The sequence below is a fragment of the Cuculus canorus genome, chromosome 11 (assembly GCF_017976375.1).
Source record: "Cuculus canorus isolate bCucCan1 chromosome 11, bCucCan1.pri, whole genome shotgun sequence".
Classification (NCBI taxonomy): domain Eukaryota; kingdom Metazoa; phylum Chordata; class Aves; order Cuculiformes; family Cuculidae; genus Cuculus; species Cuculus canorus.
In genome coordinates, this window is record NC_071411.1 from 7,090,716 (window position 1) to 7,118,523 (window position 27,808).

General features: G+C 53.3%; 1 protein-coding gene across 2 annotated transcripts in view; it reads left to right on the forward strand.

Annotated features, from left to right (window-relative positions):
• The window catches only part of PLXNA1 (plexin A1), a 122,429-nt gene that overhangs the window by 45,200 nt on the left and 49,421 nt on the right, over positions 1–27,808 (forward strand). For both annotated transcript variants that reach the window (XM_054076375.1, XM_054076374.1), the window contains exons 4-10: positions 7,054–7,194; positions 9,227–9,327; positions 9,760–9,883; positions 11,966–12,119; positions 12,654–12,753; positions 21,871–21,985; positions 26,879–27,079. In XM_054076375.1, the coding sequence (XP_053932350.1) occupies positions 7,054–7,194; positions 9,227–9,327; positions 9,760–9,883; positions 11,966–12,119; positions 12,654–12,753; positions 21,871–21,985; positions 26,879–27,079 (936 nt within the window). The remainder of the gene's footprint in view (positions 1–7,053; positions 7,195–9,226; positions 9,328–9,759; positions 9,884–11,965; positions 12,120–12,653; positions 12,754–21,870; positions 21,986–26,878; positions 27,080–27,808) is intronic.

The following is a 27,808-nucleotide window of genomic DNA, read 5'->3' on the forward strand; positions in this document are numbered from 1 at the left end:
GTGTACTGAAACAGTGCTTCCCTGCCCTGCTGATGGAACAGTGTGGGCAGACCTAGTCAGGGGAGGTTTTGGGAAGGTGGGTGCGAGCTGGTCAGTGCAGTCTCATACTGTGCTGTGCAGTGTGGGCTGGCACTGGTCTGGCTGGCTCTGCTGAGCTTGGTTGGAGCAAGAGAGCACTGCTTGTGTGGGTGGCTGAGCAAGAGGAAAAGATGGAAATGAGTTTGAGTGAAAGAAAAAGGTGATTGAGGAGTTTTGGGGAAGGTGGTGCTGTGTTTTGGGGTCCTGCTGTGCAAGGTTGCCACCTTGCCACCTCCTCTCCTGTCTCTTCTATGGCAAACCTCAGTGCCTTCACCCAGTTCCCACGCCACCTCCCTGGAGAGGTGCAGCAAGTCCATCACTGGCAATGGTGTGTGCTTCAAAACCAGTTGGATGAACTGGTGTTATATCTGTCAGTGTCTGTGAGTCGCTGGCATTTGTTGCTGTTTATAAACATTGATTTAGATTTAGTATCTCTTTGTTCATAAATTTATTATAGTGATATAATTAAAGTCCTAATATTCTTGGGCTCAGGGTGATGTCCTGCCTGGGATGAAAACCTTGCTTGTAGTCATTAAGTGAATGGTTTTTCCTGGGTGGAATTAGGCAGCTCCCTTTCCCTCGGCAGGTTAGTGATGAGGTAGGAGCATCCCAAAGCTGTGCAAGGGACTGGCGAAACCTCTTCCCCACAGAGGAGGTTGGGAGGACGGTACCACCTCTGCGGGGCCCCTGCGTGCTGGGTTCGAGCAGCGGGCAGCAGGCAGCTGCCTGCCCGTCTGGGAGGAGGCATGTGTCTGATCTGCGCCCGGCTCGTGCATTCCTGTGCAGGCAGCTGGCCGGGCTGGCTGGGGGGAGCGGAGGTAGCTGGAGTGCCGGCTGCCAGCCTGCCCTGCATAGCTGGGATGTTTCTGCGGGGCCGTACTGTCCCCAGCCTTGGATGCGAGCCCCTGGGAGATGAATCCTCAAAACCCTGCCTTTGCCCCTGCCACCAGCTGTCCATACCCTTTCTGCTGGGTATGCTGCTCCGCGAGCCCTGGTAAAGCATGGCCAGGGCTCTCCTGGTGGCGATTTTCTCGATGCCTGAGCAAAACTAGAAGCGTGTCTTCATCCCCCTGGACACCAAAGTTTGGTAACCTGCAACACAGCAGGAGGGAGCAGGAGCCACTGCCTCCCACAGCCCTCTGCTCCCCACTCTGGCATGCTGGTGCCCCTGTCTCCAGCTGCACTCACTCTCCCCTCCCCATCAGCTGTGTCCCCACAAACAGCTGACACCACAGCCCTGCAGCTGCTCCCGGACCCATATTTTGCTGGGCAGCCCCTATGTCTTCCTGGTGTGAGGGACAGGAGCATATCCCCCTGCCGAGCAGCTGATCCAGGAACTTCATTTTAAACCCCTCGCCCTCCTTTGGAAACCAGAGAGGAAGCTGCTGGTTCCTGGGGAATGGCTGGCAGGGAGAGGCACATGGAGGGGCAGCTGATGTCCCTGTCCCCATGCTGGGGTGAGCCCAGAACGTGTGTTAGGAGGGGCCATGCAGGCTGGCACCTTGTTGGAGGGGTGTCCCTGTCACCTACAATCCCCCCAGATGGACATAAGATCCCTTTCCGGCTGTAGGATCACAGGTGTGGTGTTGCGTGACACTACCCAGCAGCTGTCAGCTCCACCCCAGGATAGATGGGCTGCACTGGTCTTCTCTTGCCTCTGGCAGGTGGCCCCGTGGTTTGGGGACTTGGCTCTGCCAGGACTTACTCCTTGCTTGGTTTTTTTTTTCTGTCCTGCACCGTTTTCATGGATAGTGCCAAAATCAAAGCAAAATCCTGGGAGTGTTAGCACAGCTCTGCTCCTGCTGAGGAAAAATGTGCACCCACCGGCTGTAGGAGCCTGAGGCTTTGGTGGTGCCTGAGCATGAACACCAGTGAGGTTGGAAGGGGAAAGTTTCAGTCCCTGCCCTCCATGTGTGTCACAGCTTTTTCTTCCTCCCAGCTCAGGGACATGCTGCCAAGCTGCTCACTGGAAAGAGGATGGGGCGGGAGGGGACCAGGACAATGGATGATGGTGGGACACAGACCTCCATCGAGCACCCTCTTCTTGCAGCCCTGTCTCATCCCTTGTACTTAGTCTCTTCCCCCGATGGACATCTCAGGCGCTGGGGGACTTGCCACTTCCCCTAGCAAGTGGTGTGAGGGAAAAGGGGAGGCTTTGAAATGCACTCCTGTAAATAAGCCCTTCTTGCGTGTTGCCCGTCAGTACTGTGCGAGCCCCGTGGAACTGGAAAGAGTCCCCGTGAAAAGGCTGCAGAGTGTGTTTCAGGCAGATAAGTCCCTGCCTTTGAAGTGTGGCAGGCGGGCAAAAGCGCCCTCCTCTTGTAGCTGCTGCCAGCCGCTGTGAATTAATCACAGCCCTGTACAGATAAGAGTACAAAGCCTGGCTGAGCACTTCTGCCTGGAGGAGGGGTCTGCGGGGGACCGCTTGGGACCCAGGGTGGGAGCTTGACAGCCTGGAGTTGGGGAGGTGGAGGGTTGGCATGGGAGAGCCCCCTCTTCCCAGTGATGTGCTTGGGGGAAGTCCCTTGCAGTGAGGCCAGGTCTCTTAGTGACCCTCCAGATGTGCCCCCAGGCATGAGTTTTCAGCCCTGGAGGGAGCTGGTGGCCCGTCCCAGCAACCCTGGGCCATGGCCGCACCTCTCTTGGCACACGTTAAATCCAAAAGTAGCCTTGACATGTCTGCAGCTGCTTTCCCTCTCCAGCTGTGCTTCCTCCCTCCTTGCCTGGTGTCCCTGGCCTGGGCTGAGCTGTAAAGACCCGTCCTCTGCTGCAGTGCTCCTCTGGACCCAGTGCCAATGCTGCTGCCCTCTGTTCATCTCATTACCAGTCTTTCTAAAAGGAGGGCCTGGGGAGATGCTGCTGTCTGCCTTGTGCCCATTGCTGGTGGCTGTGAAAACATTGAGAGGTTTTGCCCCTTGATGTTTTGGTGAGCGGCAGTTGGGCAGTGGTTATGGCACTGGGGAGGTGCCTTCTCACCTGGATGAGCTTGGAGGGCGTCTTGCCCAGGGGCCAAGCATGTTGCAGTGGAAGGAGCTGTCTCTCTTCTGACGTGTTGCCTCTGCCTTCCCAGTGCTTCCACTTACCCTCCTTGGGGCAGCAGCTCTTCGTGAGTGCTAGCTATGTTAGATGCTGAAGCTTCTGGATGCTCCAGCATCACGGTGTGTAAAGGAGACCCAAGCTTTGAGGGAGCATCAGGCTTGAGGCAGTAGCAGGACTGGCTGGTGTAGTCGTCGGGCCATGACCCTGCGGTGCTGTGTGCTCCTTAGCAAGGTGATGTGCTCTCCTCCTCCAAAATCTGTATGGGATGGTAACTCCCTTCTCCAGCCAGAACAAGACTGTTCACGGGGGCCCTGCGACTGCTGGGGAGGGACTTTTCCTTTGCCTGGCTGGGGTGTGCTGTGCATGGTCACTCATTACCTTTGGGTGCCTGGGGGATGAAGTATTGCATGCCATCCTTTCCCTCATCGTCCCTTGCTGGGGTTCTCCACTGCTGGCCTGCAAGGCAAGGGGCCTCTTGGGAAGGTGAGATGCCTTTGCAGCTCCTGGCTTTTGGCTGCCTCCACCAGCCTGCTCAGCTTCTGCGGGACCAGCTCTTAAACCCGTCCCTCTTCAGACTGGAGTTGTGCTGGGTGCTTGCACCATGGGGTGGGCTCCTCGCTTGGGTGGGGAGAGCATGCGCATAAGTTTCTGGCAGAGCAGTCTCTGGGCTTGCTTTGAGATGATTCACCTGAGCAGGGACCTTGTTCTTTCTTGTCTCTTGTCTCCTCCATTTGCCTAATGAGGCAGCAGCCCAACAAGCGGACCCTGACTTCTGCTTCTCCACCTCGGCCGGGTCCTGAGGTCCACCCGCTCGTGAGGGCTTCTGCCAGCCCCTTGCAGGACTCAGCACTGCTGAGCTACTGCTTGAAGCCAGTCCGAGGCAGGCAAGAGTGAGGGCAGGAATCCTGAGCAAGAAATTAGTACGAGTAATTATTAGTATTGGGTAATTATATCAGCATCAGGATGAGGAGAAAGGTTAATAGGTTTATTTATTTATTTATTTATGGTAAATGTCTTTTCCCCTGGGTGGGAAGGCAGGCAGGGTGGGCAGGAAGGAACGTGTTTCCGAGTGGGGCTGCTCTGATTAAACCACATCCTCTCCCCCTTCCCATGGGGTGCAGGGAGAGAGGGGAAGCCGTCCCTCCCCGCTGTCTGTAACAGATCAAATGGGAGGCTCCTTGTGTATCCCATGCGCTGTTCCGCCGTGTTATGGTCAAAAAAGCTTGTCCCTTTCCCACATGCTGGGACGAGCAGGTTCCCATCACGCTGATCCCATTGGAAGGGGCCTGATGCTGGATTCCAGCCTCAGCCTGCACAGCAGCAGGCTCTGTGGGTAGTTGGGTTTTCCTGGTGTGGGACAATGTGGGGATCTGTCTGCCAGTATCCTCATGCTGGGAAGGAGCAGCAAGATAGGTTTGCCTGCACAAGCTAACTCAAAATCTCCCTTATGCCCTGCCTTTTGGCCAACCAGAAAACAACTTGATTGCCAGGTCTTCCAAATTTTGTTTTCCTGGATCCCCGACCCACCTATAGAGTATCCTTAACAGAAGGAGAGGTGCTGGAGAAAAGGATTCCTTTGTGTGCGTGCCTTTGTGGCCCCATGCCCCCCAACTATAGCACATTGATGTGTGGCAGGCTGGGTTCCAGCCCTGTTTGACTACCGAAGGTATTTTTAGGTTCTTCCTGGAGCCTCAAATTAACTGGAAGTGCTTCACGTCTGTTGTTTTTTTTAATACATCTCTTTCCCAGCATTGCGCAGTGCAATAATGTAATGGGGAAATTACCCCGCTAGTTAAAAATTACTGCCAGTGCGACATCCAGCCATAGATCTATTTTAGAACCAGGGTAAAACTATATCGATTCTTCTGCGCCGCAACTATGACCTATAAAAGGATTGGAAAGGTGTGTTTGTCACATTGTGGTAGCGAAGGTGGGAAAGAGTGCCTTGTTGGGGAGGAGAATGCTCCCCATTACCCTCCTCTGGAGAGCTGACTTGGACAGAGGAGAAGCTGAGAGCCAGGTGGGGAATGACCTGCGAGAGGATGTGGGGAGGCAGGAGTGGGTCCTAGGGGTGATGCTGGGTACTGCTGGGCAGGGGGTGCCGCATGGCCCTGTAGCACAGGTACCTGCAGTTTGACCTCTTCTGATGTTTGGAGTAGGAGCAAATGTGGTCCTGAACCTGAGCAGGAAGACCTCAATTTGTAAAAGGGCTGATAGAGGTTTTGGGACAGCCTTCAGCATCTCCACATTCTCCAGCACAGTGGTACCCAGATTAGGGGTGATGGGGAGCAGAGTCTGTGCAGGGGTCTGGCAAAGCATGCTGAGAAGGCGGATAGGTACCAGGACCAGTTGGGGTTATGGCAGAGGCTCTTCAGTCCTGCAGCGGGATGTAGAGGGAGGTTTGGGCTGTGCTGTGGGCTCCCAAGAGTTAGCCTGGCCCTGCCAACCCGGTGACCACCTTCCCTGGGGAGAGGGCGGCCCCTTTGCTCACTGCTGTGCAGGACTCCATTGCTCTCTGGTTGCTCAGGGGTCTTTTTCTTAATTAAATACATTTGTTTTGTAAAACTGCCTAAAAATAATCTGAGGCTGGTGCATGCAGGAGGCTGGCGGTGAATCAAAGGCGCCGCTCTAATTAAACGGGCCCCGGTTTGTTTGTGAGCCGCATACATTTCCATGCTAATCAGCTGCACACCGGGATCCTGCTTCCCTGGCCTGTATCCTTCTGATTGGGAACTATGTAAATGCCAGTGGTGATTTATTGCAGGAGGGGGCTGAGGTGGCCAGGATGCTAGGACAGCAGCCATGGGGGACACAGGGGCTTGGGCCATGGAAGTGGCTGGGGCAGGGCTGTGGGACGCATTTGGCCCCATACAGCGCAGGGATCCCGAGTCCTGCGGATGGAGGTACTGGACTGGCTCCCCATGCGTGCTGGCAGCACGGAGCTGATCCCAGGCAGCGTGTGCTCTGTCTCACTGAGCATGTTTCTTCTCTGTCTGCCACTGGGCTTTTTGCAGAATGTGCTGCTGGGTGGTCCCAGCGGATCCCATCCCATAGGACCAGAGTAGACTCACTGAGACACTCCTCCAGGACTGCTCCCCTCCTGAGGCTGTCCTGTGTTGGGGGATAGCGTGAATCTGGGGACATCGCAAGTGGTAGCATTAGCAGGAAGTGTCTCTGGCTCATGGAGGTGGCAATCAGGTTATGGTGAGTGGTGGAGCTGAGTTTAGCTCCTGCTTGGTGGGTGCTTCCAGCCCCATGGTGCCTCGTGATGTGGTTATCGCTAGTACAGCCAGAAACCGGTGTACTTAGGAAGAGCTTTAATGTAATTGTGAGCCGTAAGGGGATTAAAGCCTTTGCCACGTTCCTGCTCAGGGAACAAAGGCACTTTCTGAACCTCTGTTGACCCTCAGCTTCCTTGAGACCCTCTTGACTTTCCCGGTCACGAGCCCAAGCATTTACTCTGATGGATGGGGAGACAGGAGCCCTGCTGGCGTGCACTGCAGCATCCTGCCCAGCTGGGCCTTTGTGGGATGCAGCGTGCAAGCCACTTTCGGTACTGCTGTGGCAAGATGGGGTTTGCTGCAGGTTGGAGAGGCCTCAGGGCTGAGCCTCAGTGGGGGGAGGAGAGCAGCAAATAGATGGGTGCAGCATGAAAACCACGGATGTGACTTCCCTCCTTGGAGTGGTGAATGCTGTCAGCATGACCATGGGACAAATGTGAAAAGGGAAGAAAACATTTCATCTGGTCCCCTGGAAAGAGTTGGGGTGTTTGCAGGGTGGCTGCTGCTTTGCTGTGCTGTGGTGGCTGTGGCATGGCCGCACTGGCGTGGGACAGAAGGATGACATCCCTAACAGGTCATGTTCCCCATTCCGCTCCCTGAGTAGGGGCTAAGGTGCATGTGGGACCGTGCTCACCTCTCCTTGCTGTCCCCACAGATCCTGGTGGACTTATCGGCTGAGAAGAAACACCAAGCACTGCAGTATGAGAATGTTGTGGCCCATGAGGGCAGCTCCATCCTGCGAGACCTCGTACTGAGCCCTGACCGCCAGCACATCTATGCCATGACTGAGAAACAGGTAAGGGAAGGGAATGGCGGCCCTTTGGCTCTCCTGAGTCGTTAGCCCACATTGCAGTCCCATGTGCTGCAAAGCCTTTTAGCTCTCCGATGGGGCCTGGCCTTTGCTTCCTGGGGTCCCGGCTGCCTGGGGACTCCTGTCCCAGGGAATGACGCCAGCTCCTCCCTGTTCCTCTGCAAAAACACTGCCCTGAGGCACTAACTATGTGGCCCTGCTGCTCCTCTGCTCAGCAGGGTCGTGCCCCAGACATTAATTGTTAGGAGCAGCTGCTTGAAATCCCTGTGGTCCCCAGGGACAGAGGGCTGCCTGACGCTTCCTTGCTGTGGGGGGCTGGCCATAAGCCTCCTCACTGCTCTGGCCATCCCCTCCTGAGTCAGATGTTTGCAGGTTAGCAGAAGCTCCTTGCTCCAAATGGCTTTCGGTATTCTGGGGCAGCAGTTTTGGCACCTTGGGGCAGAGGGAAAACGGCATGCACCCCTCGATCCCTGCTTCTGCTCATGCTGAGCCAACCAGAGATACAAACCTGATCTGGCTCTGGTGCTGCCATCCTGGCAGTGCGGTTGGAGCTCGCGTTATGAAGTTTTGGTTAGCTTTGTGAACATTTACATCCTCTGTGACCTGCAGGAGAGCTAGATGGTGTGAATTCTTTTGTCCTTTGGCTGCACTGGAGTGGGTGAAAAAAGTTAATGCCACAGTGGTGGCAGTTTTTGGATCCGGTGTCAGTGGGGATGTGTGCTGTGTCTAGTGGGGTGACATGGGGCAGCCGTGCTGAGACGTGTTATGCCTGTCTCTCACAGCATCTCCACTCCTCTTCCCAGGAGAGGTGTGCATAAGGTGGACTGCAGTGAAGTTTGGAGCATAATAGGACTCCTGGCTGCCAGCCTCGGGGCTTGGGGGAGGGAGGGATGCTGGAGTAGGGCCATGCATTTGTCTAGACAGCCCTATGCGGACAGCAGAGTCCTTTCCCTGCCAGTGCCTGTCTCTGTTTTCTGCTCTGCTGCAGGAAACTCATGGCTTTCCAAGCGAGGTAGAAACTGGGTTTAGACTCTGTTTCTGTCCTTGGCCTGGATCAGTTAAGCCTCACCTCTGCAGGGAAGATGTGGTTGTGGGCATGGGTTTTATGCTGAGTTAGACTGGGGATCTCCCACCACAGTTGCTGGGAGCTGTCATGCACCTGTGAGGGGTCTGTCGGGGGGGGGACCTACTGCCAACTTCCTCACCACCGCCTGCCTGAAGTGATGTTGGGGACAAATAAATGGGAATGCTACAGGTATCCTCATCACTGTGCAAATCAAAGGGTGTCAGTCTTAGCCCCATAGGCAGCGTGCTGAGCCCATCCTCTGCTGGACTGGGAAGAGGGTGGGCACCCCGATTGTAGTCTTAACTAGAGAGGTTGGATAATTTTAGCTAATGAGTGAGTCTTGCCCGATGTGGGAGTATTGGGGAAACTGAGGCAGGCATGGGCAGCTGCTCGATGCAGCAGGTGAGTAGGCATCTCCATGCATCCCCTTCCTATCCCCCCCTTCTTCTGCTCTCCTCTCCTTAATAAAACTCACTCTCTTCCCTACTACAGCTTGGTGTTATCTGAGTGCTGGTGGAAAGTAATTAAATGAACAGTTGTAACAGAGCTCGAAGGGCTTGGAGAATGAGGGGATTTTAATCAAATTGGGAGGAGCAATTAATAAAGGACCGGTAACCCTTTCAGAGCAGGGCTGTGAGGTGCCTCACTGGTGCTGGAAGCCAGCATGGGGCTGAGCCAGCACAGCCCACTCCTGCAAATGCTACAAAAATGCAATGGTGGAAGGAGCTTAGTTGGGGTAAAAGCCTCCCTAGGGTGGAGGTGTTGACTGCAAATGTGCTGCCTAGAAGAAGAGTGGGTGATGGTGGGGGCTCAGCCTGCTCCTTGCCGCTGCTTTCTCTCTGATGGACCAGGGTGAGTCTCTGCTGGGTCCCATCTCTGTGGGGTGTAGGTGTGGGCACAGCAGGGGAGCACGCAGCCCATCCCCCTTCACTCCCTGCCTGTTCCCTGCAGGTAACACGGGTGCCGGTGGAGAGCTGCGAGCAGTATGAGAGCTGTGAGCTGTGCCTGGGTTCCCGGGACCCCCACTGTGGCTGGTGTGTCCTCCACAACATGTAAGTACCGCAGGCTTGGCCCTGGGGCCACGGCAGCAAGCCACGGTTGGCAAACCATGTCCATCCCCACCACTGGTCTCCTTTGGGACATCCCTCCCCAACTTTGGCCCGGAGATGCGGGGAGAGTGGAGTGGTCCAAGGGGTTTGCCATGCCTTCCCGCAGTGCTCATGAGCACCCGTGTGTGGCAAAGCTGCCTGCAGGGCCCTTCTAATCCTGCCCGTGGGCTCTCAGGTTTGGGATCATATGCCAATAAGAAAAACTGAAGATAAGAGACTCTGGATGTCTCCAGTCAGGCACCAGGGGAAGACAGAGCTCCTTGGGCACCCAAAGTCCCTGTCTGTGCCGAAGGGTTTGTTTGCCATATTATCAGTCAAGAGCTGCACAGGACCCCTGGAGATTCTCCTCACTATGGTGGCTTAATCCTCCTCTAGATGCTCGCGCAAGGACCGGTGTGAGCGGGCAGATGAGCCCCAACGCTTTGCCTCCGACCTGCGGCAGTGCGTCCAGCTCACCGTCCAGCCAAAGAACATCTCGGTCACCATGTCGGAAGTCCCGGTAAGCCACTTCTCTGGCCTGTGCGTTCCTTCCCAGACACCTCCTGATGGCTGGGGAGGTCACGATTAAAAATACAATGAGTATACAACAAATAGGGAGAAGAGGGAAGAGAAGTCCAAGACAAATAAAACATAGCAAAGTGCAGGGCACTGATGAGGTCTGGCCTATTGATGGAGATAATAAAACAGTTGATGATTATTTAGAAAAGACATAACCAAGCAATAAATATTTCTCCATAATACAAACAACAGCATCAGACCTGCCATTTGTAGGCCAGCAATCCATCTAGCTCAATAGCCTGTCTCTGACCTTGGCCTGCAGTACATATTTTGGGATGAGCCTTTGATGCACAACTGCTGCTCTCTCTGTGGAGGCAGAAAGGATGATGGACTTCCCTGAAGTATTTTCCAGGCCATTAGCACTGTGAAGAGAATACAAAACAGTGTACACTAGCAATAAAGTTTTGAAAACTGCCAGATCTAAATATCTGGCACTCAGGAGTCCTAAAAGAATTGGCTGAGGAGTTGCATGGCCTGCAAATATTTGTAATAATATGACTTTGTAATAAATAAGTGAATGTTGAGAAAAGCCCAGGAAACAGAGAAGATTTGCCCAGATACAGAAAGGACGAAATAGAGTCTGCTTAGTTTAACATCAGATTTGGAAGAACTAAAGGAAAAAAAGATGGTCATAGGATACAACTGATAAAAAATTAAGGATGGGATATAATTAATGCCAGTCAACATGGTTTATGTCAAACCACATTTTGTTCTTTGATGAAATTATGACTTGAGTTAGAAGAGGGACTGTGGGGATGTGATGTCTTTAGGCTTCTACAAGGCATTTGACTTGGTACAACACAGCGTTCTGATTAAAAATTAGCATTATACAATATTGATAAAGCACGTGTTAAGTGGATTAAGAACTGGCTCCGTGACAGATCTCAAAAAGTCCTCATCAGAGGGGAATTGTCACCAGATGGAAATGGTTTGCAAAGTGCTTCTGCAAGGCCTAACATTCGCTGGTAATGTGGAAATAAATGCAAGATGATTGCAGGTGGGAGCTGCTGGGATGCTGAGACTGGTGGGGTGATATGAGGTGAGATCTCCCTGCAGAGCAGTTGGATCTGGGTAGGGCTGGTTTAGCAGAGAAAGTAGGGTTTTATATTGCCCACTCCAGCATTAGATAGGGTGGGGAAAAACAGGCATTTGTTCTGGTGTCCTGGAAAGCAGTGCCAGGACTGAGCTCTCACTGCAGGGCTCTCGATGCTCCTCATGCGAAGTCAGGAGCTGAGCAGCATTTTCCCCTCTGCGGGTGGTTATCTCCCTGACCCGTGTCAGGATGCTGCATGGAGGTCTGGTTTGGTCAGCGTGGGATGCTGCGCTCGGGCTGGAGTCCAGCTTTTAAAGGGGGAGGCTGAAAACCTCCCGTAAACATCATGTAAATGAGTTGAAGTCTGGAGAAAATGCCTTGCAGTGAGAGACTTCCAGAGCTCAATCTGCTTAGCTTATCAAAAAGAAGATTAAGAGGTGACTTGATTACAGAGTATAAGTGCCTTTACAAGGAGGAAATATCAGGGACTAAAGGGCTTTTTAATCTATCAAGGAAAAGCATAACAAGAACTAATGGCTGGAAGCTGTGAAAAATTCAAATTAGAAATAAGGCAAATGTTTTGTAAAGTGGGAACTGCTGACCCTGGGAATGACATCGTGAAGGAAGAGGTGGATTCCTCCCTTCCTTGGCTCTGCTGGCACGGATGCTTTTCCGTGAGACGCTCCTTAGCCCGACACTGTACTTGGTCTCTATAGAGGTGAGGCATAATGGCTTGTGGTATAGCAAGGGCAGAGGATGGGAGGCTGTGAGTCATTCTGTCATTTAACCTGTTTAAAACCTCTTTACTTTCCTGAGCAGGAAGGTCTGTTTTGCTTGCAAAAGCCCAGAGCAAATCTCCCCACCACATGTGGGTGGTGGAGAAGTGATTGCACCCCTGATATTTTCTGTTGACCGGGTTTATGCATAGCAGACACAGAGGAGTCTTTTTTGCAAGTTTTCTGTGTTGATGCTCTTGTCTCTCCTCCCCAGTTGGTTTTGCAGGCCTGGAATGTCCCAGACCTCTCGGCGGGAGTCAACTGCTCCTTTGAAGACTTCACTGAGTCCGAGAGCCGCATCGAAGATGGGAAGATTTACTGCAGCTCTCCCTCTGCCAAGGATGTCATCCCCATCACCAGAGGCCGCGGTGAGCTTGTGTCCTGGGGTGGGAAGAAAGCCTGAGACAAACCATGTGGAGGAGGGCAGTCCTCTCGTGACAGTGTTCCCTGGCTTCTGAGCAGAACCCAAGTGGGAAGGACGTTGCTGCTCATGGGGAACTGGTCCTTACTTTCCTCCAAGCCATGGGCACAGCTATGTGCTGACACTGTCATGGTCTGTTTAGCAGTCCTGGGCATCCATGGGCTCTAGGACGTTCTGCTGGCCCCAGAACTATTAGTCTCCCTTTCTGTACCACCAGAAAAACTCAAGGCGCTTGCCTCCATGCCAGCAGGTTGCACTTAGCTGTAGGGGCTCAGAGCTGTACTTGGGCTCTGTTGACTTGTTTGATGGTTGAATAGGGGTGGGTGAACGCTCTCTTATTGCCAGATTCGGGGGATTTTGTTACTTAACTGGGCTGAATGGTGATGCCCAGCTCCCTCTAGCCTATCACAAGTCTTGGGGTGAATGCTGGGCTCTGCACTATGTCATTTCTGATGCCATTTACTGCCTGTTTCTCTCCCAGGAGACAAACGAGTGGTGAAGCTCTACCTGAAATCTAAGGAGACAGGGAAGAAGTTTGCTTCTGTGGATTTTGTTTTCTACAACTGCAGTGTCCATCAGTCGTAAGTGTCTTGGGCTTTGTGAGGGTGCTCTGGGAACAGACTGGTGGGGCAAGATGAGACTGGGAGAGAGAAGTGTCAGCTTTGTGGGTGCTGATGTTGCAAGTGGAAAGGGCAGTCAAATATAGTGGTGTTTGCAGTGAGAAACCTCCTCCTTTTGCCCTTTTTAACTGGGACAGTGACCAGAGCACCCACAATTGGTTTGAGCATGTGGGAACGTGTAGCATCAGGGCAGAACCTCACTTAAAAACAGAGCTTTGGGTTTGGCAAAGCTTTGGAATGAGAAACGAGTTTACTGCATTGCAGACTGTAGCAATCCATGTGACCAAAAATGCCAAGCATTTTGTTATTCCTGGAAACAGTTAATAGGAGTGACTTGGCGATGCAAAAGGAGAAGCCTGTGTTTTCCTGTGAAGGTACCTGCTTCCCAGGCTTGCTGGAAAGCAGGCTGGAAAGTTACAGCAACATGGGATGGAACATGATGCATGTCCTGGGGCGTTTACCCAAGAATTTTCTAACTGGAAGTAATTGTGAATTGGCTTTCTTGTCAGGCTGCCTTGAAATCTGCTCTTCATACGGGTTTTTAGGCAATTTGAGATATGCATGTGATAAAATAGAGGAGATGTCGATTATTCATGTGCTGTCTAAGCAGGGCGTCTAAAGCCTCTAGCAGTGAGCTTCCGATGAGGTGCTGTGGACGTCGTGCTTGAGCGGTAGGGCGATGGCTGTGCTGTGGGAACATCAGAGGAGATGCTGGGGTGTGTTTGGGCAAAGAATCTGTAGCTCAAGAATGCGAGCGATTTCATTACCCTGCCAGAAACCTCCCGTGGATGGTGGTGCTCCAGCTGATCAGTAATTATAGATAAGCAAATGCAGAGCGATCTCTTTTGGATGACTTTCTGCAGAGTGTCTAGGCTGGCTCAGAGAGATCTGCTGCAGATGGCTCCTCCAAAGCCTTTTTGGCAAATGAGCTGGGTTTTCTCTTTGATCAGGAAAAAAGCAGGTGAGATGTGAGAACCTCGTCTGGGTACTCCGAGGGGGATGCATCAGAGGAGAGCCCTTGCAAACCTTGTGCATCACAGGGAGTTCTGCCCTGCCCCCTCTTTGCATTAGGAGCAGGTCTTGGCTCCTGGGATCTCTGTGCTGGTAAGGGAGGAGAGTTTGCAAACTTGACTTTCTCCCTCACCTTGACTCCTGAGATGAGCTTTGTCTCCCTTCACGTTGTGTGGTTTCAATAACATTAGCTCAGCTTTGGCTCGGGCTGGCTGCATGTCATTATTTTGCAAATCAAAAAGCAGATGTGACTTTTATTTTTCTAAATGACAGAAAGAAGACTTTTAAGTACAAATGGTATCGGATTCCATCCAATCGGGGCTCCAGCATTTTGGTCCAGTGGGAAGAGGTGGTGAGGGAATTGGCATTTTATTTTATGTTCCTGACACGGGAGATTAAAAAAAACACCCCCCCACCAAACAAGCCTACAACAAAGAGCCCTGACTGATTTATTACTGCGTTGATGTTTAATTTTGGATGCATTATTTAAAAAGGCTAATTATGGATGCATTAATATTTATAGGCTCCGGTCGGAGCTGATAGAAAAGTCCGTATTCTAGGCTGGTGAACATTATTATTAATTTCTATATGTCAAGAATTTTAGGGTTTGGAGGCAGTTTTAACTGTGTGACCTGTAGTGGAGTCATAGCCAAAGAGCATGACAATACCTAGGATGATGCAATACTTTTAAATACCATTTGCAGACAGGCGTCTTTAATGGATCTCTTCAGAGTTAATAGCCTTTCAGATCCAGGTTTCATATTTTGTGGAGGAAAATCTATATGTCAGCCTGATAAATTCTGTATTAGGAACAATATGCTTTTCCACAAGGCTAATGTTTTTCCTGTGGACATCTCTGATCGTTGTGCATTACGTTTTCTTTTTATATTTGGGCAGCTTTGCTTAGGTTGGAAGCCAGAGGCCTGTGTGTCAAGTAATTTCTCAGCTGAGGATGAAATGTTTAGGTGAGATTTTTCAGGTGGCTGTGGAGAGGTTGGAGGATTATAAGGCAGCTCTTGGCTGGTGTCAGCTGGGGTAGCTCCGGGGAAGCCAACAATGGCTCCACCGTGTACACAGGAGAGTCTGACTCTTCTTATTTTCAGCAGATGCCTGGAAAAACATCAACAACTCATGCCGCTAAAGCCCTTTTACATACCATGGGGCTGACCCTGCCACTGCACGAGCATCCTGGCTCTCTTGTTTCTCACCATCTTGCAAAACTCTTCTTCCTGTGTGTTTTTAAAGAGCTGCTGGAACCAGCCTGGTCCTGGGAGGGGCTGTAGAAGGGAAGATGTGTCTAATCCCTTCTCCTACAGAGAAAGAGAAGTACAGAGGAGGTTCTGCTGCCTGTATGTTTGGCTTGTGGTGGTCCCGGCTGAGGGTATGCCTTCCAGGTAGAGCACTGTTACTCTCTTGTCTGTTATTATAGGATTTTATAGTGTCAACTGATGCGATGGAACTGACCCTGTTGCAGACCAGGGTAGTTCCTGGGGTAGTTCTTTGTGTGCGGTACCTGGGATATCTGATCTGGGACTCTCATCCTTTCTGAGGCTCCATTCTTTGCTCCAGCAGGGTCGTCTGGGCAAGCTTCTGGGGGTCCCAGCTTGGTGTACCACACCCCAGCAGCTTCAGGGCTCCTGTGGGGTTAGGCGGGTGTTTCTAGGCAGCAGGATCTTTTGGGCATCTTTCTTCTGAAAGCTTGGGCATCAGGCAGTGGATGTTTCTGGCTGAGATGTGAGAGGTGCTTTGAATGAGGCAGTGGAAACCTGGAGGCTGATTCAGAAAGATGGGTCCGTTGCGAAGGGAGATGTGGGTGGCTGAGGGTCCCTGCCAGCCTGTCGGATGGGGGAGCGCAGCGCTGCCTGCACAGGCTCAGCTCCTGGTGACGGGCTGTGGTTCCTGTGGTGGAGGGCAGGATGGAAAACCCAATGGCAGGGACTGGGATGGGTTCCCTTGGGGGTTTCCTATGGGATACTGATCAAGCGCAGGCATTTAAAGACTGCTCAGTGCCTTTGATCATCTAATGAATCAGCCCGTGTCCAGCGCGTGCGCAGGCAGATGTTGAAGTCGTCTTCGTCAGTATTAAACTCCCACTTCAAAGCATTTGTGGGAAAATGAGTCCCCTTTCAAGATAAAGATATAACACCAAGCTCTTTGGCTGCCTCTGGCAGAGCCCGTGCTTGCTGGCGAGGTGGGTGAGCAGGGAATCCTCCTGGAAGGGCAGTGAGCAATTCCAGGGAATACCAGGATATGCTTCTTCCTACTATATGCATGTTTGGTCTCTGGGTTTCTCCTCTGGAAACTCTGGTCTAACTCCTGATGTGGTTTGGCTTTTTGGAGAGTGCTGCTCCAGGGAGGAGACTGGCAAATGGATAGGGAAAAAGGCAAGCCCAGTGCATCGCCAGACTGCCTCGGCTGATGGGGAGAGACAAGCCCAGGACCACAACCAGCCATTGCAAAGGGCAAGCGAAAATGCAGGTGGTGGCGCAGGGGAAAGGGGAAAATCACTTCAGGGGTTGTACGCTGAGAAGGGGCAGCTGAGCAACCAGGAAACCCGTGCTGGTGCATGACTGTGCTGTGCCTCCTATCTAGGAGGTGGTTGTGAAGGTGCTGGCCACCAGGTTGTGCCTCCCTGCAGAGAGGGTTGAGACAACTGGGTCCCACCAGTAGTGTAGTGTTGAATTTCTCCGAGGCTGGAGCAAGGGGCAGACATGCTGAGTGGCTGTAGCTCCTCCTGGCCAGAGAGATGTGATTCCGGCAATGCCTTGTCTCACAGATCAGGCTTTCCCTCTAAGCCTCCATTAACTAAATGGGATTTTAATGCATGGCCCCAGGGACTGAGCTGAGGCACCTGGTGACACGCCCATGGGACAATGCCAACCCTTGTTTTGCTGGGCTCCTCGCTTCAGCCTTCTGGCTGGCCATGTCCTGGGCTGCCCGCGCCTTCGGACTGCCAGCCGTGGACTGGCTGCTTCTCCACTGGCCCAGAGCTGCTCTTTTCCAGATGCTTACAGACGCTTTCTTTTCAAAGGCATGGACAGATGGCTGCAAGCAGTTGAGTGAGTGTATCTGAGTTAGCACAGCTGAGCTGCAAGGCGGTAACAGATCTCTGCTTGTTCCTGGATTGGGGCAGGTGGGAAATCCTGTAGGATGGCCTTAGAGACCACTCAGCATAACCTGGTTTATGTCACTTTTATTGTGAAGAAGGAGGACTGGTGTGGTCTGTTTTGTGTTTTAGTGAGGGGAGGTGAGTGACGGTATTTCAAAATGAGTTACGTGTTTCTGGCCATCTTAAAAACCAGGGCCTGATTCTGTGTCCTCCAGACAGTGTGATGGCAGATGCCCTGGACCACCCTGCAGTGGGTTTGTGTGCCCAACCCCTCTCTTGAGAGTAAGGCCCTTTGCAAAACCGAGCAGCGGTGAGAAATGTTGAGATAGCACAAAACAAAAGGCAGAAGTGGAGTGAGGATGGAGGAAGGTGAGAGCTGATCTCCCACCCAGTGGCTCTCCTGGCTTTGAATCTAGGCAGCAGTTGGGAAGGGTGGGGCTGCCCATAGGTCTGTGTAGAAGTTTGGGGGGCACGGATCCCCTTTTGCTGCTGCTGTTCAGGATTTCCCTTCCTGGGGCAGAGAGATGGATAAAAAGCCCAAAGCACCTCAGCTCAGCCCCTCACCCCTTACAGCTGGTGCTCCAGATGCAGGCTGTGCTGGAGCTGATTGTTCGCTAAGGGTGCTTTCTCCTTGCCAAGAGGAGGTCTGAGGAGCAGTCGAGGCCCTCGCAGGCAGGCTCTGCTGTGCGTGCGCAAATGCTGTTTCCATCAGCACCATGTTTATAACTTCCCTTCTCAGTGGACTCCCCTGCTCTGCTCTTGATGCCGTTGAACTTGCCCCCATCCTTGCTCCCTGTCCTTTGCTCCAGGTCCTTCCTCCAGGAATGCGCTGCTCTGTGGAAATAGCCCCAGTGTGCGTGCATGCACATGTGCAGCGCTCTTATCCCTGTCTCTCGTGTTTGCTGCTCAGGCTTATCTTACCCCTGCGAACACTGGCTTTGTTCTCTGTCTTCCCTGCTCCAGCTCATCATGCTGAAGAGCTCTGGGCTCCTTTGGGCTGGAGAACAGAGAAGGGAGCAGGCTCTTCCCCTGTGTATGGCGTGCCTGGGACTGGGAGCGTGGGAGAGAGTGAGCAAGGAGCCTAGATCCAGCTCTGCTTGCTTCTTGTGCTTCCAATCAGCTGCAGCATCTTCAGATCAGGTGTGGAGATAGCTGCAACCTTGCCACAGTGGCCAGAAGTGACTTCTGCAGAGCTCTGCCTGCTTGCCCCGTGAGGACCTGGTCCCCAAGCCACCCGTGGGTCTGGTCTTACCCTGCAGTGATGCCTGTGGCTCTGCATCCACCCTGGCGATGCATCCAGCTCTGAGATGCTCCTCAGTTGTCCTGCCACCCTCTCCGCACCACTGCTTTTCTGCAGCCATGTCAGGTGTTTCCCTTGTGCAGCCTCAGTAAGTTTGGGATTGATTTGGAAAGCGAAGGGGAGCATTGTCAGCACACAGTGAGTTGGAGGCAAGAGTGGAGGCTGTGGGGAGGCTCTGGCTTTGCTCCCAGGTCACTCAAAGGTGAGGAGAGCTGCCCCACTGCCTGGTCTTTCTGGGGGAGATGGCAGGCAGGCAGGCAGCAAGCCCAGACTTGTTTTGGGATGTGGCAGTCTTTGTGAAGTGCGATATCTTGAAGTGCGAGTCTGAGGCTGGTGGCATTCCCCTTGTGCAGCGATGTTAGTGGGGAAGGGGACGCTGCTGGTGGGTCTGACCCTCTTCTCCGTGCCCAGCCTGGGCTTCTCCACCTGACCCCTGGCCTGTCTGGGGAGGAGGCAGGGAGAGAGCAAGCTGTAAGTTCGTGTCTGTGCTGCACCCACAGGCTCAGTTTTCTGCCTGGCTGGGCTTCTCACACTCACGGCACGCTTTGAGGAGGGGGGGACTTTAACACATGAAGAAGAGCCTCCCTCTAATTATCAGGAGTGATGAAAGCCTCTTAGGCAAGAAGTGATGAGGGAAGAGTGCCTGACCGTGGGAAGGAGAGAGACAGCACAGATGGCGTCATGCTGCCGAGCAACCTGCTCCTGTGCCAGGAACAGACAGCAGTGGCACACGGACATGCCGGGGATACGACCTGCAGCCGGAGAGCCCTGCCTCAGCTCCTGCCTTGGATTTTGGGCAGCCTTGCGGGGAGCTGGGGGAGTCAAACTGATACTTCAAGGCCAGCAGGATCAACGTAAGCTGGAAGTGGGGTTTCACTGCATTACTGGTATGCAGATACTGACTTGCTCATCACTTTACGGAGTCTTTGGCCAGCTGGGGGTGCTGACCCAAACAGGCTTTAAATGTAGCGGAGATGCTGTGGAGGGTAGTGTGTGTGGTTGTGAATGCTCCTTGAGCAATGTTTGATGTCCTTATGGTAGATGGAGAATCTCAGCAGAAGGCAGCATGTGAAAACCATCGCTGAGGATGGAGCTTTAGAAACGGCTCAGTTAGAAGCAGCTGCGAGGGCTGAAGTAGGAGGAGGAGAGCCATGCACCTCGGGGTGTACGTGGAGGCTAACCTGAGATGCTTTAGGTGTATGCATGTATTTTGGCAAATGGAGAGAGGCCAAGAGACTGGCTGGGATCTGTCATAGTCAAATGGCAAAGGAGACCCTCAGGTGAGGAGGGTCCCAAAATACCCAAGATTTGACTTTGGCCCCAAAGAACTACAGAGCGGAGTGGCAGCTCTGGAGGCCAAGTGCCCAGGGCAGGACTGTGCCAGGTGTTTCACTTAACTGCTTTGAGGTGCCTTGCAAGGTGGTGGATAGGAGACTGGGGAGCCTTTTTGAAAGACCCAGTGGCTGGAAAATCTCTCCTTTGCAGAGGGCTGGTTATTTCATGGGAAGGTTGGTGGTTATGCCCTGGCACGTGGCTTGAGACTGCTTGGACCACGCTCCTCTCTTACTGTGACCTCTCTGTGGTTGCTCTACTTCTGTGACAATTAACCCATGCTTTCCCTGCACTGCTGCTTTCACATCTTGGGTTTGTCTGCTCACGCGTAGCTGCCTGAGCCCTTATCTGGAGGCCAGGAGCTGTCTTTTCACTTTGTTTGTGTCCCCCACTCCCCCCACCTTCTGCACCTCCCTCTGTCAAAGCAACCAGAGATAGGAGGCTATGGCTCTGCTTTTAAGTTGAATCTCTGCAGCTGAAATAAAATTGCATATATTTGCATAAGGAGCATCTCAATTAGCATATTTGTGGGTAAAGCTAAAAGGGCTGTTCATTTGGAAGTGAAAATGTGAGCGAAACATGGAAATGACTTCCAGCCCCCTTTGCAAGCAGCTTAATTAAATATTTCCTTAGTGTGCACGCATGGATTTGGGAAGCTCTTGCTGTATATGTAATGGTGTGTGAAACCCCAGGGTGGGCAGGGAGCAGTGGCCCTAAAAAGCTCTTGGTACGCATTTGCACCGTGTGCTGCCCGTTCTTGCTGTGGTTCCCTCGTGCACCATCCCCACACCTCCAAAGTAACAAGTCTGCTGGAGGGTGCGGGATTTGAGATGCCAGGCCTTGCCACTCGAGGATCTCCCTCTCCAGGAAGATTTTCTTTCTGCCACCTTGCATGATGATGCTGTGTTTCCCGTTGTTTCCCAGGGGGCAGAGACAGAGAGGTGGCATGTGATTTAGGAGCGCCGTCAGGTTGGGCAGGGCTGCCTGCATCCTGCCAGGGCTGTGTGCAGGGCAAGACTCTGCCTTTGTCTAAATATAAATGCTTTGGGCCTGATCCTGTTCATGCTTGTATCAGTGAGAGCAGGTATGAGGCTTTTAGGGAGAAAACCGGTGCTGCTGCATTTTTTTTTCCTCTTTTCTTTTTTTTTAAAGCCAGGCTGATTATTTTTCTTGCCTTCAAGCTCATGCCTCAGCATCTCTCCCCACTTCTCCTCAGGAGGGCAGCTGGAGACTTGCCCCTTGAAGAATGGTGCATTGATGTGTGACTTTGCTGCTGCCCTGGGACAGTGTGGTGGGGAGGGCTCAGCTCCTTCTATCTGCCCAGGGCCACGAAAGCCGCCCTCTGGATGGGGGCACTCTGTGGGATCCCTTATCCTTCCAAACAGGGATGCCTTGTGGTGCTGTGAGGGCGTGATTTTGGCATGGGTTAACAAGGAGGCAGGCTGTTGTGGTGCTGCTTGTGTGAATGGTTGCACAAAGAGGGGACACTGTGTGTTCCCTCCTTCATGGGGCAGAGGCACCAGGTCCCTGGGACTTGTTTGCTTTGTGCAGAGGGGTGCGTGGGGCTCCTGGCCTCTCTGGTTGCCTGAGCGCATCCCCCAGGAGCAGCAGAGAGAGGGGACATGCATGATCCTGCTGCACAAAGAACCCAGAGAGGAGGTTGAGGAGGCTGAGGAGAGAGACAGAAACGTCTCAGGCTGGAAGGAGGGGGTGGAAGCACACACATGCACGCACGCGCGGCCGTGGAGAGCTGAGGATGAGGGGGACTGAGGGAAGCGGTCACACTCAACCTATTGTGAGTGGCTGAAAGGCGCTACAGTCCCGAAATGTTAATCTGACCCAACCTTTCACCAGTTATGATTTTCCTCTCAATGAGAGTGCATTAATCTGGCCCTTTCTCCCTTGTTCCCCTGTGGTGCAGAGCCCTTGTTCTACTGCCTTTTGCTAAAATTGCCTTTCAGCGAACCCAAATAAAGCTCCCAAAGTCTGGAGCGCGGCCTCCACCCAGGAGTGGGATGGGCAGAGTCAGCTTGCGGAGTGGAGGAGGGAGCGTGGCCACTCCGGCTGGGGCACAAACCTTGCGGTGCCGGAAAGCCCATTTCCCCTCATCCTGCCATGGGCAGAACCCAGGGGTGTCCAGGGTGTGCAGGTGTCTCCCCTCCCAACCTGCCAGTGCGCAGCCCTCCCCCTATGCATGGAGGGTCCTTCCCACCTAGAAATACAGGATTGCCTACAGATGCTGTCCTGCTGAAGCGTCCTGAGAAGTGCCCCAGTGGGACCCTGCCTCGCTGTTACTCTAACGCTGACTGCTTTGCTCTCTCTGCAGCTGCCTGTCCTGCGTGAACGGCTCCTTCCCCTGCCACTGGTGCAAGTACCGCCACATCTGCACCCACAACGCTGCTGACTGCTCCTTCCTGGAGGGACGTGTCAAGCTCTCTGAGGTAAGGCGACATGAGTTGGCTCCACCCCTCCTGTCCTGGTCCTGTCGTGGCTCTCTGCCCTATGGGGAAGGGTTTAGAAGAGGGAAAACTGCTTTGGAAACCTTTCCCACTGCCTTGCCCATGGGCTGGGTCTGCCTGGGAAGCAGTGAGGGAGGAGTGGGAAGCACTCCTGGGACTTGATGCCAGTGGGGAGATGGTGTGTTGGCTGAAGAGTGCTGCTATGGAGAGGCTGTTTGGGAAGCTGGGTGCAGCCGAGAACACTTTAGGCTGGATGAAGGGAAAAACAAAGGCAGAGACGCTAAAGAATTTTTCTTTGATGTTTTTGAAGGGAGCAAGCTTGAACTGTCATTGCAGAACAACTTGTTTTCAGAAAGGAGAAGGTTGAAATCAGTGAAACAAACTGTTCTGCTGCATCTCACACCTTCTTCAACTCAAATGCTTTGCTAAGAAACATGTTCTTTTGCAAGAGTTCATCCTGCACAGCATCCGTGTCACCCACCAGGAAAACCTGTCACTGACGGGGTTCTTGCAGGAGGTCCTGGCATCCCCAGCCTGTGGTGGCATCGTTGGCAGCTTGGGTTGGGTCTGGAGGTCTGGCCGTGCATGGGGCTGTGCTGAGCTCTCGTTGTGATCCTTACTCCAAGCATGAAGTTGAGTGAAACTGCCACTCAGCTGAGTGCATTGGGAGAGCTGGAAAACCCCAATCATCACTCCCGCACAAGGGCAGGTGGGGTTGGCGCTTGCCATTTCTTCATGGCAACAGACAAGTGTTGGGAACGAGACTCTGCTTGTCAAACAGCCCCTCCTGCCCCTACGCTGTCAGCGAGTGTGCAGCTGCCTGCACTGTGCCGTGGCCCTGCTGCCAGTGCTTCATGCCTCTCAGTGGTGCAGCAATGGTTTTCCTTGATCCCTTCCATGAAATGGCCAAACTCCAGGCTTTGGCATCATTCCTCACCTCCCTGGAGGTATCATCCGAGTGCAGGGGAGTTGCACCGTGCTTATGGGTGCTGGAGCGTGTGATGTATTGGCCAGAACGAGCCCAGCCTGGTGGCCCCACACAAGGGGAGATTCAGTAATGTGAAAAGATGAGAAAAAGCTGTTTTCTCCTAGTTTATGCCCTGGAGAAATCTAGTGAGGGATTGGCCCTTGCCAGGCATCCCAGAAGCCTGCTTTTGAGGTCACACTTCCAGCCAGCCCCCGTGTTGCTTCTGCAAATATGACACGTGGTGTTCAGACCACTGGAGCCCAGCGGCTCTTGTCTGCCCATTCCCCTCGCTGAGGGCTCTTCCCCCTTCCCTGCCAGACGAACCCAAAAATGTCTGGCTGTACCCATCAGGACTGTTGACTTTGGGATATGCTCAGCTCTCCCATGGGCCAGCTGCTTGGGAACTTGTGCCACTCCTGAGCATGGGCAGGCTGTCCCTCAGCAGACCTTTTGGCCACATTGGGACCTGGAACAGAGCCTGCTTTGAGGTTTGGAGCGCCTGCTTCCACATTGGTGTGGCTACAGCAGTTCCTGGTGGGATGGTGAGACACCCTCCGACCGGCCACTGCTGTGGGCTGTGTGTCCAGGGTGAAATGAGACATCCTGTCCCCATCCCTGGCTGTCCCAGTCCCTAGCAGAGGGATGTGGTGGTGGAGGGGATGGCTCTGTGCCAGCCCGTGGCACCACTGGACAAGTTAGTGGTAGACATGCAGCCTCATCCTCTTCGTGGGAGGACGTCTAACTGGAAGGGTTATTTTAAGCAGAATTTGGTCTGTGTTATCTGGAGTGTGGTGGGCACTGGTCAGGAAAGGCAGGGACGGGGGTTAACAGCAGTGCTTAACTCTATCTTTGCTGGTTTCCCTGGGTGGTTCCCTATGGTTTCCTGGTTGGGAAAGCAGCTGTTTTGTAGGAAAACACAAAGAATGACCCATGGCACTCTGTCCTGGGCATGCCAGAGATGCTTGCATGGATTTCTGGGGATGATGGGGCAGGAACGGGATGTGGGTAGGAGTCATCGCTCACATAAATGTGCCTGGGAATGCGGCAGTGGGAAGGATGTCCCTGCCCACCAGTTGTGGTGGCTTTGAAGCCTGGGCTTCAGAGATGGCCCTCCTCTGTGGCTTCCGCCGGGGTGCATGGAAAAGGTGATGAAGCAGCACAGGCTGCTGTTTGCTTTTCCCCACTCATGGTTTGGGGTGATCAGCGATGGATGCTGGAGCCTCCCATCCCAAAAAACTGCTTTCCTGTGACAGTACCCGCTGATGTAGAGCTGCCGTGGAGGGTGAAAAACTCCTATCTGCAGGAGACAAATGTGTTGGTCAGTCTGAGCTGGTTCAGCTTGAGTTCATTCTTCATTCGCTACCACTGGGAATGGCTTGGAAGACTTTGTGAGGGACCTGCAAAGGTAGGGTTAAGTCCAGCCCCAAACCACCTTGGTCCTCCATCTCTGCTGATAGTACTTGCAGCCTTCCCAGTGGGAGCTGCTGGAGAAACCCAAATTGCAGCATTTGCAGTGTGACTCTAGAGTTCTTGCCTCTCCATCCAAACCTGGGGACCCTTGTCTTGTACTTACCCAGCTAGAAAAATGGCTTTCATAAGAGAAAATCTGAGTTGTACAATGTTTGGGAATGTGTATTTGTCAGGGTCTTGCTTTTCTTCTAGCGCCATCCCTTCCTAGCTCCGGGCTGTGCATAGCATTCACAAGGGATGCAAATGCGGGGCAGTGCCTGGATGAGTTTTGTCAGTGGTTGGAATTGCTCATAGGGGAAATGAGTTGTCCCAGTGCCCCCACCCCTCCGGGTACCCTGGGCGCCCACCAGCACCAGGTGCTTCCTGTTGGGGCGCAGGCTGACATTTTTGCTGGATGAGACACTTCTGCTGGCAGATGCTGAGCATGTGACGTTGCAGGGGGACTCTGCTCAAACTGCGAGTCAGCAAAACGAGCCTGCCTGCCTGCACGGCGAGGGGGACGCACGGGCCTGCCATGCTCCATGTGCACCAGTCTTGCGAGCATCTGTGGTGAGCCCAGCTGGAGTGGTGTGGACTTACCCACTGCCTCTGCCGGGCTGGAAGCAGTATTGATGGAAAAATGAGGAGGAGGAGGTGTTGGAGAGTGAGCTGGGAACTAATCCTTGCTGAGTGTGTGCATGACCTGTGGGGAAGGTGTACGCTACCTGCGGGGTCCCCCTGCAATGCAGAGGGGGATCAAGCAGGCAGGAGCTTCTCTCTCTGTCAGCGCTTCTAAGCCAGGAACTGATGAGGAGCGTCTGTCTTACAGTGGCAGGGACCACTCATTATAAATGGCAGTGGACATGCGGAGTCTACCCACTATGATCCCCGAGCTGATTCTGAAAGAGAGAGCAGCTTCGGCCCAGATTTGCAGAGGAGCAGCCAAAATACGGAGTAGGGAGGTGTCACAGCAGTGCTAAGGGTTCCCGGACTGACCCAGCCCTGTCACCATCTTTGGGTTGATGCTGGCACTGCTGTTCCTCTCTGCTATCATTTTGTTTAGGATATTTTGGGGATAAGTAATTTCTTCCTTTAAAAATTATGCTTTTTGGGGAATACAGACTTGCAAAGAACAGGAAACTTAAAGTGAAATGAATTGGGGGTTTCTGTCAATATTTGTTAATTGATACAATTTCTTTTTTTTCATTTATCTGCATTGTTTGAAAGTTAGATTAATCCTACTGGCTTGAGATAAAGCCCAGTGCTGTGCAGGGTTGAGCCCAGCTCGCTGCAGGGCGGCAGGAGGCAGCTGAGCAGTGTTGGCCACGTGTGGCTGTTGGTAGCCTTGGGGTGAGAGCTGCCCCTGCAGCCTCTACTGTGGCCGTCAGCAGCCTTGTGAGAGCAGCGGAGCAGCTGTGTCCAGCCTTGGTGCTGCTGCTGTCTTTTCTGTTTTTGGAGCAGCGCATTTCAGCACACATTATTCCCTCTTGCCGTTATTTAAAGCTGATGCTTCCACGAGTTGCTGCCATAGGTGTGAGACCTCCACCAGGCTCAGCAAGGCCAGTGTGGGATTACATCAGGCTGTTGTTGCTGAAGTGGCACCCACTGGAGCCGCGAAGCTGTTTTGCTGCCTGAGCTCATTTATTTTTGCTCCCTTCTGCTCCCTTGGGCTTTGCACACAAGGCTCATCAGCTCCCCTGAAGCAGCTGAGAGACAGTGGCTATTAAAAGTTGAGTGCTTTGCCTTCCTGACAGCTCCTTCCCTGGGGAGTGTGAGGGACTGGCGTGGTGGTGCCAAGCCCCCTGCTCTTGCTTTTCCAGCTTGAACTCACCAGCATCCCCCTTGCTAGAGGTGCTGTCCTCTGGGCAGCCTGCAGCCAGGCTGGTTGAGGTGATGCTGCTTTGAGCTGGCCGTGGACAGAAGCAGCAGCAGTTGCAGAGAACGTTCTCTGCAACACTGCAGAAGAATGTTGCAATGTCAAAGGGGGAAAAGACTTTTGCCCACTTGTGAAGGAAAGAGGACAGGAGGGCTGAGAGGGTAACCTGAAAATATACAGCCCAGTGGGCATTAACTCTGAAACCTACGGACTGCAATGATGGCCTTAAAGCCCATCTCATTACCAGTCATTTCACCCAAACCTGTGCTGCTATCACAGTGCCAGGTTGCAGGTCCCATAGCTGTATCTTCTCCCCACTTCCCACCTGGATCAACCTGAGCTGTGCAGAACACCCCACTACTCTGACACCAGATTCCTTTGTGCTCTCTTTGGCTGTCTTCAGAGCTTTGGTAAGAGCAGCCATGAGCTGCTGGTTTGGAGTTGGCTGCACATAAGGATTTACTCAAGCATGTGCTCGGGCTGGTATTTTCACAGTGTGTTGCTCAGCCTGCCAGCCAAGGAGGGTTGTGGGGATGCTGCGTGGTGTTCCTTTCTCATCAGCTGCCTGTTGTTCCTCTTGCAGGACTGCCCCCAGATCCTACCCTCCACCCAGATCTATATCCCCGTGGGTGTGGTGAAACCCATCACCCTGACGGCTAAGAACCTGCCCCAGCCACAGTCCGGCCAGCGCAACTACGAGTGCATCTTCCACATCCCTGGGAGCACCACCCGCGTCACCGCACTGCGCTTCAACAGCACCAGCATCCAGTGCCAGAACACCTCGGTGAGTGCATGGCTTGCCTTGGCGCAGGCTTTGTTTCTGGGCTGCTCATTTCTGCCCTGCCCTGGGACCTTCCTGGCTCCTTGCAGATGGATTTGCTCTCCCACGTGCAGGTAACGCGGGTTTAGGGTGCGAGGGGAACTCCCCCCTGCTTCCCCTAGATGCATGGAGTGGCTGCTGCTCGGGTTTGTTCCAGATAGGATCAATGCCAGAGCCACCCCAGGGGAGCCACCAGGCTTTAGGAGCACTTCCAAGGAAATTGGCTTTGGAAAGCTGAAGAAAGTTGCCTGGGCCAGAGCCAGCTGGCCCGGACGTGCCAGAGCCTTGCCTGCCTCTTCTCTCTGCCTCTCTTGCTTCCCCCTGACACCAAGACATCCCACTTCACGGACAGGATTGAGCTAACACCTTCTCTGTGTCCCACTGCACACACACACCCTTGCTTGCCACCACCCCTGCCAGCCCCACTAGCACTTTCCTTCCTCTCCTGCAGTCCCGTTCATCCCCAGCTGTGGCTGGCAGCCGCCTCATCCCCATGCCTGCCCGCCCTCCATCCCGCATCTCTCTGTGCTCCCTGCAGCTCTATCACTTAAGCTCTCTCCTGCAGGCAGCTCTGCCTGATCTCCCCTCTCTGGTTGCCTTGTCCTTAAGTGAGAAGGTGTTTTGCGGCCCCTTGGTGAGCTGTGTGTGTGCCCCTTGCTGTGCAGCAATCCTGCGCAGGGATCACCGAGCCCA